This window comes from Vanessa tameamea, chromosome 26 (assembly GCF_037043105.1).
Source record: "Vanessa tameamea isolate UH-Manoa-2023 chromosome 26, ilVanTame1 primary haplotype, whole genome shotgun sequence".
Lineage (NCBI taxonomy): Eukaryota > Metazoa > Arthropoda > Insecta > Lepidoptera > Nymphalidae > Vanessa > Vanessa tameamea.
Genome location: NC_087334.1, coordinates 3,558,895 through 3,571,037, shown reverse-complemented (window position 1 = coordinate 3,571,037; position 12,143 = coordinate 3,558,895). Strand labels below are relative to the sequence as shown.

The 12,143-nt window shown below is 31.3% G+C and overlaps 1 protein-coding gene across 2 annotated transcripts in view; it reads left to right on the top strand.

Annotated features, from left to right (window-relative positions):
* LOC113393200 (transcriptional activator cubitus interruptus) overlaps positions 1-12,143 on the top strand; it is a 96,412-nt gene that overhangs the window by 62,077 nt on the left and 22,192 nt on the right. For both annotated transcript variants that reach the window (XM_026629982.2, XM_026629972.2), the window contains exon 4: positions 6,230-6,354. In XM_026629982.2, coding sequence (XP_026485767.2) covers positions 6,230-6,354 — 125 coding nt within the window. The remainder of the gene's footprint in view (positions 1-6,229; positions 6,355-12,143) is intronic.

Sequence of the window (12,143 nt, the reverse complement as noted above, 5' to 3'; positions counted from 1 at the left end):
CATTTCGATGACATTACTCTTGGTTAAAAGGTACAGCGACAGCGTAGGAGTACATACAAAAGCAAAAAGAATTTAGTCACATATTTTGATACAGTTATGTTATTTTTAACAGTAAAAAAATAAAAGTAAGTTGTTTTCATCAGTGCTGAAACGCTTTATTAAATAATGATTTTTTAATAATTTTATAATTTATTTTATAATATTACACGTAGCAATAATTAAACGCTGGGCGCGTTCCATTCCTTATAAACAGTTTTGTATGTGGACAGTTTTTTTTTTTTTTTAATTAATAATTTGTAAGATGCCTGTATAGAGTGCATTCAACAACAGTCGATGCAATTTCGAACTTCGCTTACGTGTAAATCGGTGTTTTCTTTAGCATTTCTTCATTGATATAATACCTACTAGCATTATTTTCAACTGCCATATATTTTGGCTTTTTCTATAAACGGAACTATTACTGTGGCCCGCAGTTCTACATTTGATATAATTTAAAAAAAAAAAAAACGGTTGTATGACATTTGCCATTTTGAAATCTCAACGGGAGATAGGTATTTACTTAAAAACACTTGAAACGTCAAGTAAAACTATAGAAAGGCTATGAATTATCGTTCACAATAGCCGATCACCCGCTGCCTGCCTTCTCGGAAGAGAGAATTCACACCACAGGGTGATTCACATTTAGTTTCATTTATTTTAATTGAGCTGTCGGTTCGCGGTAATGAAAAATAAAACGTCAAAACGGCCGTGTCCACACTACGGGGGACCAAACGTTTGGCCATTAGTAAAATGTTCTCGTGAGGTCACGCTTATATTTGGTCATCGGCGATTTATTTAAATAATTAAATCATTTATCGATAAATATACGTCGATGTCTGGTACCCGGTATATGGAGTCATTATACTGGTAATTTAAAGTTGGCATTGCGCTTAATATTAATACTGTTTTATTGGAGTTTTTTTTTTTTTAATACGAGTTAATATTTCGACAACATTTTTAATTTATCGATTTATAAGCGAAATAATTCTTTCAGTATTATCATGTATGTTTTTTGCGTATAAATTGCTAAAAATTAATATAAATATAAACATCAAAATATAAATTATCGGATGCGTAACTTTTCTTTAAAACGTCCATCAGTCCAAAATCCAGTCGATTTGATCAAAATTTAATATATTTGTCAAGATGTAATAAACTTGTACAATATTTAAATGTATAACAAGAGATACTCTTTGATGTTGAAAGGAAATTATCTCAGTGATAATTTATACACGCGCCATTGGCAATGAAAGCAATTAAGAATAATTAAAAATTCGCCTAGTTCATAAACTAAATTCCAAAAATAAATTACCGGTGTAGTGGAATTTCTGTAACTGTTTTAAAAACGCTCGAAGCTAAATTGTATTCAGGCATATGTATTGTAAAAGGTATGTTGATGAATCAATATTTTTTTTGTCGATGGTACTCGGACGGTGATCGTTTACAAGTATCGATTTTATAAACAGTATCGATATCGATTATTTCAATTTATTTAATTTAAAAATTAATGTATAAATTTACCGTAAAAGTCCCACTTCTGGGTTAAGATCACATTTATATTTCTGGACAAGATGGAGTTTATTTTAACGTGAATACACATTGGATGGGTTTTCATTCAACACGAACACGAGATGAAATATAAATTCAGTTAAGATTCACGTGATTCTACCAGCATCATCTCTATTTTCAAAAAAATTAATATCTTTTATAATAAAAATAAATAATTATATTTTTAGCAACCCTAGCTCTTACTAAACGAATCAGATTTTTAGAATGCTGTTTGTGCTCCACACCTAATCCCGACCAACATGGGAGGCTTATATTTTTTTCATTTAAAGCCTTCATAAATCACCGTTGCCCGTGTTAAGGACCTGAGAATTAAGCTTCGGTATTATTTGTCAAGGGAATCTTTATAAACGAGAGTATACTTGTCCGTATTTAAATGAGGCGTGAATGTTATGGAGACATAAAACCTTCTTACGTTAACACATGAAAATTTATATATTTCGTTAATCTGTGTAAAATTTGTAACGAAGATACGAACGCGGGAATGTATTGGCACGGTTTTGAAAATTTTGGCAAAGCTATTTTTACAATTTTTGACTTTTAATATAATTTAAGTTAAAATGGTATAATAAAGTGTATTTGAGTTTTAAGTATATGTTGTAATTAAGACGAGGTTAGGGCTGCACTGAGTACGATACAAACTTATTTATGACATATTTTTAATATATTTTTTACCTTTTCTATATAAGAGGTAAAAGTAGGCTTGAAAGGACTTAATATTAATAGTAAGGTAGTTAAGTAAAGTAAAGTAGGTATTTAATTAAAAGTATAACATTCTGATGACCTCCGTAGTTGAGTAGGGTGTACACCGGTTTTCATAGGTACGCCACTCCGAGGTCCCGGGTTCGATTCCCGGCCGAGTCGATGTAGAAAAATTTCCTTAATTTCCTATATTGTCTTGGGTCTGGGTGTATGTGGTACCGTCGTTACTTCTGATATGCCATAACACAAGTGCTTTAGCTACTTACATTGGGATCAGGGTAATGTATGTGATGTCCAATATTTATTTATTATTATTATTATTATAACAATATACAGGTTGTTAGTAAAACAATCTCTATCGTAATATTTCCTAGAATAAAAATTCGACGTGACATAATAAATCGGAAAAGGACTTATATTAAAAGCAATTTCGAACGTATACAGGCTGTTTCTAATTAATCAAATTTTATGGTCTATAAATTCCCACGAGTTTGTAGAAAAAATATATATAGGCAGTTCATTTTATAAATATCTGTATTAACTCTTTCCGTCGTCTCGTCATCCAACCAATACACCGTAAAGAAACATACAAGCGACGAATGTCACTATCTACCATCACGTTATTGATGACACCCTACCATCTGATACGGTCACCACACGCGACTCTGACATGTCTACACATATAAATAGGTACGAAAACCGCTTGAAACTATATTAAAGCTATAATTTGCTTTCGATGCTTTTACAAGGAATATTTGTTGTTGGGAATTGATTTCGTTATCGGCTGTGGTTTCTTGTAACGCTGAAGGACATAATTATGTTTTGTTTAATTATATTTTAATAAAAAAATAATATATAAATATATTTAAAAATAAATATTAAATAGTATAATCCTATTTGGCATTTTGCTTACCTACTCTAATGAACACAAAAAAAAACAGAGTATCTCCTAAAATTTTGTGAGCCAATGAATGTAAAACTATGTTCCCCTAACTCACTGCTCAAATCGAAACATAACAATACTAATTATTTGTATTTGGCGGTAGAATATGTGAGAGGTGGTGGTACTTATCCAGGCGAGCCTGCACAAAGCCCAGCCACCAAGTCAAATAATATTAAAAAAGTAATATTTGAGAACATGTTCCCATATATTGTTTTGCACAAAACTAAGAATTAGTTTTCATTATAAAATTCCCATTTTGACTATTGTAATTTGTACGTAACAACGTATATATAAACTATTAATGTTTATTTTATATTTTAAACAGTTATAGCAGTAATTAGTGTAGTTATAAAGTAAATTATCCGCTGACAGACTATTATCAACTATACAGCTTGTAATTTTGGTCGTAAAACAAACCCTTAAGTTCCGACGGATTCTGCAATAAAATTAAATTAGACTTTGCGTTTTCGGTTGGTAAAATACTTTTTTTTTAATTTGTTTCATGTTTAGTAAATGGAAACAACATGAGAACCAAGTCCATTTTAATCGCAGTAGGAGTAACAGATAAGCTAACTTTAAATTTACATATTAATCAATTTGCTAATAGCTCTGCTATGTTACACACGTAAATATATATCTGCTATATCTCGATGTGGCTAAGTAAATAGTTGGATAAATCGGCAATCGTTCTTTCGTACTAGTGATGTGACCAGGCATATCTCGATCGGCCCAGTTAAACGATTGACCTACAATATATGTATACAAAATAGATACTCTTATCCGACTAAATTAAAATTACATTTGTTTATTAATTAAATACAATTGAATAATTATTTATTATGTTGCTGGCCAGTTAAGGTTTCTTATTAATTAATAGACATTTGGTTGCAACTTTATTTTTTTTTAAATAGCATTTGATCGTCTAGTCATTTCGTGGCCACTAATTAAATTAATTTTATTGGCATATTTAATTATCAATGTAACGTAATTTTTGGAAAATAGTTAACTGAGTTTCTTGCTGGTTCTTCTAGATATAATCTACATTCCTAATCAGTGAAAAAAAAACATTGCTTTAGTGTTTCAAAAAAACATTACCAAAATACATTTCCATTTACGCAATAATTATAAACTTGCTTAACGAAAAAAGATTTAAACGGAATTCTTAAAAACGTACAATTTTTTGTGCCATCTTGTCAACGTTCAATTATGTCGAATAACATACACTTTTAGAATGACCCTAAATAAAACATCAAAATCAAAAAGAGGTCGTCTGCGCGAAATCTGTAAAACTTGTTTCACATCCAGCACTGTTTTTAAACTTTTTTCCCGTTTAGAGGAAGTGTTTACTTAATACCGTCCCTGTCACACCTGTGTGTTTAAAAGGAGCAATCCCGTGTGCGATAAAGACAGCCTACATGAAGACGTCACGCGGGGCGCAGGCGCGCGTGTTCTTGCACTTGTTTTATTTATTTTGTTAGCCGCCATATTTTTTTCTTTTTCTTTCGTTTCTCAATGCTACGTCTTTGTTCGAGGGACGCAATCGTCTGGCCAGTAAGTTGGATAATTTCTTTATTCCGAGCCCACCCGACAATTTTCCTGCCGCATTATTATGTTATGAGTTTGATTTGTTTAATAATTTTATTACTGGGCGCATTGCGCGTGCGCTATTGTGTTTTTATTCGCTAGCGAATCGCTTTAGTCGATTTGTTTTTTTATATAAACGTGGGAAAGGAATACTGTATTTATATTGTTTGTCTATTTCATGGCTAACATGCTCTCTATAATTTTACTTATATCGTTATAAATATTTATATTTAATCTGTGTCTTTTATTAATCAATTAGATACAATTAAGTTTTTGATAATTAAATCAATTCGTATAAATACTTTGTCTATAAAGAGGTCTGTTATTTTTTTTGGTCAGTAAACAATCAACAAAAATATTTACTTATGTGCAAATAAATGTGCAAAATTCCCTTCGTTTTTCCTCTCCTGTCCCTTAATTTGCACCAAAAATGTCGCCCAGACGTCGCTTATTGCCCTATCAAATGTCCAGACATTTTACATCACAGATACCTTTGGACGAATTTTTAGGGTTCCCTAAATAATTTCGACTGAATAAAATTTGCAAATGGAAATTTTATTTAGAACATAAATAATATTATTGAAATTTAAACTAAGTAAAAAATCACTACTTTCTATTCGAAGAACACGAAAACACAAAGAATAGCTACAATTGTACTCTCAGTTTGGTCTAGAATTGTATTCGCAGAAATATATTTGAACAACAAATTTGATGGCCGAATCGTGCTTCACCAGTTTTTGCGCTCGAAACCCCACTGTTAGACCTTGAGGTCCGCACCGATGGTCTGAATACTTTGAATAGGGCAGGTGCTTTTTTAGTTGGTGTCCTTTGTGTCGTAGAAGTTTTATGACTTGTCAGATTGTTCCTATTGGTGGCAGCGCTTGTATAATTGCTTTCGAAAAGCAGAATCGAATTCCAGATCCAACGGTTATCGATTGATTTCGATCTTTCATGATTAAACATTAAGGCAGTTGAATATATTAGCCATCGTTACGCCCAAAATTAAGAAGCCAAAGAATTGAATTACAAATGTTTGTAAAATTTGTCAAACGTTTTAAATTTTTTTTCTTTATTGAGCCGTCAGAATCGGAGGAGTTGCTTTTATTGCAAGCGAGATTAATAATTGAGTTAGGTTCGGCTAAAATATTATATATGAATTGCAATAATTTTATTTCCAATCGAAGCAGTGATCATTGAGACACTCTATGGTTTATTAACGTAAATAATTTAATTATTGTACTTCGTCTTCTACTACTTTTTACATAATGCTCTGTGTCAATTCATTACTTCTAGTTCGTTCGTGATGATGGTTGTGATTATTGTCTGGGTGTCTCCTGACTCGTAATGTTTTCTGAGTGGCAAAAAATTAATCAATTGTATTTCTCTTGTTTATAGATTAGCAGCAGCAGCGGCGGCGGCGGCTGGTGCTACCAGTGAATTGAGCTACCTCGCCGCCCTCCACCCTGCTTACCGCCCCGTGCCTTATGACCATCCACTATATGGTGCTAATACTTTAAGAGGTAAGTTCTTTTATTTTTTTTCATCATTAAGTTATCACTTAACTTGTATTAACTTGTACTAAAGCAATAATCGTAACGACAATTAGTGAATTCGTCGTCATCGATGTTTAATATCAGAAAGTTACAAATGTTTATACGTGAAAGAACTTAAAAGTTACTTTTTGGAACTAAATAAGATTGCAAATGAGATAAATCGGCCGAAAGAAATCGTCAGTAAAAAGACAATCGTACAAATAATACGCGCTGATACATTATCAGACATTCGCCCATTCCTCCCACACCCGAGGAAACAATGAAAGGTGACTCCAATCGAACCGAAGACTGAAATGCAGTTCCAACAACATGGTAACGTTACAATGATAAGACTGTAACATTATACAGCGTGTAGATAACATAATATAATGGTGTCTGTTGTTGAGCGTTTCTCATGTCGTGGAGTTGCTTTTATTTCTATATCTGGTTTAATGTTGATAACAATTGAATTTTGTATTCATGGTTCATTTGAAACTATATTTACATTTTAGTGGACCGTTTGTTTTGGATTTATCGTCTTATTTATTATAAATATAAGTTTTTCCAGTCCTACCTAAATAGGTAGGACTTTTTTATGGCAACCGTAGTCGAACTGGCAAATGGGCCATCTGATGGTAAGTGGTTACCACTGCCTATAGATATTAGCGCTGTATGAAATGAAATCACATGAACAATACGCCCACCAACCTTGGGAGGAAATGTAATGTCCCTTGTGTCTGTAGTTACACTGGCTCACTCACTCTTCAAATCGGAACCCAATAATAACTAAGTATTGCTGCTTGGCGGTTGATTATATTGTGAGTGTATGATACCTGGTAGACGAGCTCGCTCAAAGCCGTACCACCAAATAAAATGTAGGTGTTTTGTACTACAGCTTAGAATATTTTTCATTTTCTAGAGTCAAACAAACGAATCGTACAATAAAATATACAAAAATTCAATAAGGACCGTAAATATACTACAAAAACCTGGCAAACGCCACATCCGTACACTATCGGTGCAATTTATCTATACACGGAGGTGTTAATTAGGATTTGAACTCACGACTGCTACCATTTATTTCCTAACTCTATACAACGCAAAGTCAACTTTATTTCCTTGAAGTTTAGTCACAAAATAAGTTGATGAACGTTGCGATTTGAGATACGAAAAAGGCTATTAAAGGACAGACGGTACTTAAGTCACGGGTTAAAATTGGCATGCATTTTAGTATCGAAGGGTTGGGATTTCGACCTTGCAATTAAGACATTTTAACGATTAAGTTCGTTACCATTTACGGTATAATTATTTTAAATATTTTTTTGACTTAGGGCGATTTAAATGAGGATAAAAGTTTTAATTTAGTATAGCATACGAGTGGTCGGAACGGTTTTCCTTGTAATAAAATAATACAGATCATCTGATCAATATTAAGTCATTCAAATTAAATTGATTTTGATTGATGAAGTAAATCAATGCGTTGTTTTTAATATAAATAAATATTGGACAACATCACATACATTACTTTGAAGCCAATGTAAGTAACAAAATGGAAAACTAATGAACTTTTTCTACATCGATTGTTGTTTATTTAACGTACACATGCAAAATATTAAACATATCTTTACGTTAGTTACAATTTCTTATATAATGTCAGTCAAAACTTTAAAAAAAATATATATATATTGTTCATTAGTTTCACGTTTAATGCCCTATTTAAAAACTCGTATAAAATCTATATAAAAAAACACTACCACCAGAGATATTTCACAATATAACAGTGCCACATGTGTAAAAATACTCGAGTGTACTTCATAAACTTTGATTATAACTTTTAGTACTGACCTAAGCTAATATTTTATAAGATTTACGGTGTACACCTTTTGTGCGCCGCGAGTACATATTAGCGATTCGCTGTGGATAATAGTGCTGGTTTGAATATACGATTAAGTTTGCTTGTTGATAGTTTAATACGACAGCCTTTCATCAAGTGATTGGTTTAAAACTCGGCCACATTCTTAAATTGTATGTGTTCTTTTTTTAAATATGAATCAACGAATCTCTAAGTTCTGAGGAATTTCGTTATTGATAATTGAATTTATTTCGAATTATTTGTTTCTATATTTTGTACCCGGTATTTGCAATAATTTTAACATTTCCACAGTTTAAATTTTTATTTTTTTTTATTTTAAAAATTTACTTTTTATATGACATTTAATTTACTTTAAATGATATATTCATTATAACTTGTCTAAATCGACTACAATTTCTTTTTATATATTTTAATCTTAAAATATGACATAATTTAAGTTGATGAATATTAAATGATATCTATATCATCGTAACTTATAGGTCTTAATCTGTACGAGTAACAGACGCGTAGTTCAGTAGGTCTGTAGTATATAGGGCATACACCATCCGGTGCAGGAAACCTGAGGCACAGATTAAAAATAATCGACCACTTGAGTACTGGGTAAACAATTCATTACACTAACTATAATGCAGGATGTAGCCAAGACGTTTAGTAAACCGAATTATAAAGTGTTTGCGGTGTTACATTTTCACATATCTAAAATATTAATAATACCAATATTTTATATTATTTGGAACTTAACTGTAGTTTTAATATGGTTTTATGATGGTGTGAACATGCTGGCTGAAACTCGTGGAATTTATATCGATCAGCACTAATTTTCCGTGTGCTTAATTTGGTAAAAATAAATCAAAATATTCACTGTTATAAGTAGTTTTGTATCATTATTTCAACGAAATGTAAAGTGACGACTTTTTCGGAATGTAGATAGAAGAACCGACAAGAAACTTAATAGTTACTCTTTTCCAACATTAATAATGAACAGTTTGGTTAATCAAATACAATTTCAAACAATTACTATTTAATATATCTTGCCTGAGAGTCAATAAATAATTCATCTCGTGGATGAAATTTTGCCACAAGTAAATCAAACAAGAGGCTCGCATTGCAGCAGCGTAGTTTAATAGGCTATAAACCTTTTCCTTGAAAGAAGAGTCCACTGTTGAGATAAGAGAGATCCCTCTCTCTTCTGTGTCCAGAAGCCGAACTTTTATTGGCAAGTCCTTTTACGACGATTAATTAAATAAATTAAAAAAAAAAACACTCAATGTCAAATTATAAGTTGTCCAAAACATTAATTGTATAAAGTAAATGGAATTATATAATTGGTCGTGAAATGTAAAAAAATGTGAGCAATTTTAACATCGTCAATTTGAACAATTTGTCTGAAATGCCAATGTGTACTTACGTGGACCAATTAAAACTACCAGTGGGACCAGTTGATTCCTGTCATAACTTAAATGAGTCAAAAAACATGACAACAATTTACAATGAAGTCATTACAGCAAAGGAGTTGAGTTATTCAGCTAATAGAATTTAAACTCATAAAAGTTGTTTCGACAATTAGTAGTTAATACTTTTCGTTTCTTACTTTTTCGTATAATTTTTACTTTATGATCAATTTTGGACTATTTTAAAAATGGAAAGTAATTTTAATAATTTTGTATTAATTACTCATTTCTTTCTTATTTAATACGATACTCATTTTTTTAAATGCCTTCGATTTGTGCTAAGTACAGTTTAGCTCAGTTGTCCAGTTTTAAATTTAGAAAATCATAATGGAACTCTTTGATTGGTTCCTTGTCTTAATATTGCTGTCATATTTCGCATAAAGCTATCCGTAATGAAAAAAATCGCACCTAATTGACCGTTATCTAAAGACGTGTAAGGAGACCTCAGCAGCCGTTGTAATCCGATATAGATTGCAATTTTTTCTTTTAACCATAAACAGATTCGATTCGACGCAGAAAATACCTTCGGCCGTGAAGGGTTAAGTTACTTTCGTGTTAAAGCATTTCGTTTTTCGTTTATTTCTTTCTTTGTACGAAATTCGGGTAAAATTTTGATACCTTAAACCAGTGCGTTTTTGTTTTATGTTTCAATATTGGAGGATGGGGATTGCAACATTAAAATAATTATAGACTTATGAATATTCATTGCAATTTTCAAAACTAACAACGCGCGTTTATTACGATTCAATTTAGTTAATACTGCGTCGATTATATTCAAATGTTTTATTCGTTTTTTGAACTTTTCATTTTACAATGGGGTTTTAATTGGTTTTTTAATAATTCATGTAATCAAGCTGCTCAATAATAATTTGTGATCAAATGCAATGTAAAGGCATCGTTTTGACATCTGTTAAATAAACCAAAGAGGTTTTAGTATACGTTATTTAACATTTATCTGTAATTTCATTGGTGGAAAATCTCTACTGACTGCCAAGTCTTCTCAGTAGAATCTACATTCATACATATAGTGCCATAAGTTATTACGTTTAATATAATATCATATTGTAAAATTATAGTTTAAAAGTTTGCTTGTTATCGAATAGACAATTTGATTTATTAAGTATATTTTGTATAAATAACTAATATTTTAATTTATATTTGACATGCTAAACCAGATTTAAGACAAATAATTACATCGATCAAGCAGTTCTATGAAACTCGCGTATTTTATTAATTTATTAGCTGCATTGTATATTATGGAATAAATTCATTAAAAATATTGTCTAGATAATGTAACGTATACCAGGATTCTCGTAACGTCGGAAGTAATAAAGTTTTATAATTTTTTACATAATATTTGGCCATGATTGTTTTTCACAAGTGTTCACATTCATAATGACAGGATTTTTACAGTCGAATGGATGATTTAGATAACTGATAAATGTTTTATAATAAACTTTTAACCTTTCTTCGTCTAGCCTTCGTTATAGTTTTTGCTCTGTGATCTTCGTACTGGTAAATTATGCTACTGATCATTATTTTTTTTACAGTTTATCACTTCCAATTAATTTCGTGTCGTTGATTACTTTTAGTCAATTTATTAATTCATAAAAAAAACTTACTGAATTGATTTATATATAAGTATTTTCAATACACTTAACATTGATGACTTTGGATTGTAATGTGATCAGAACTTCCAGTTTCGTATATAAAAATGTCTCGTAAACTTCGCTTTTATTTTTATGTTTATAATATAATAACTTATCATTATTTTATTAATAATATTACTATTAGTACATCTGATTAATATTCATCGTCAGGAATTTGTCAGGAATCACAAATATACAACAAATAAAGGAATACTTTCATTAGTTTCTCAAATAAATTTATAAAAAATCTCGTAAACTACACGTCTGCGTTTTTATGCAAAATATTAAACATCATCAGTGGACTGCGAAATTTCGCAACCGAAGTGACAAGCCGAAACTTAATAACTTACTCAGAAATGCACCAGCAAATTGGGAGCCGAGTCGTCCGACCGGCTCCGTAACCCAACACTGCCTTGCCGAACTCTCCGACACATATAAATTGTATTTTTATTCAAATCGAGCCTACGTGCCGCGATAAAGTCCTTTTAAAACAAACAACTACTCCTACGACACGAAACCTCACAGGGAATCATACCTTAACATTTATTGACAGAGTTTAAAATACTGTAGATACTTAAATGTTTCATGGCATAAATGATGACAACACAGAAAAAACAAAGGAACTCAGGCTTAAAAGCTACTGTAATAAAGATGTTGATTCATTTACATTACTTTCTGAACGCAACGAGAAATACGAGGGAACTTGCATCGAATTACCGTCATATTTAAATTGAAACTTAACAAGATTCTTCAGCTAAAGTCGAGCAAATTTAAGTGTCACCCTACATGAAAGATTTTCCATAT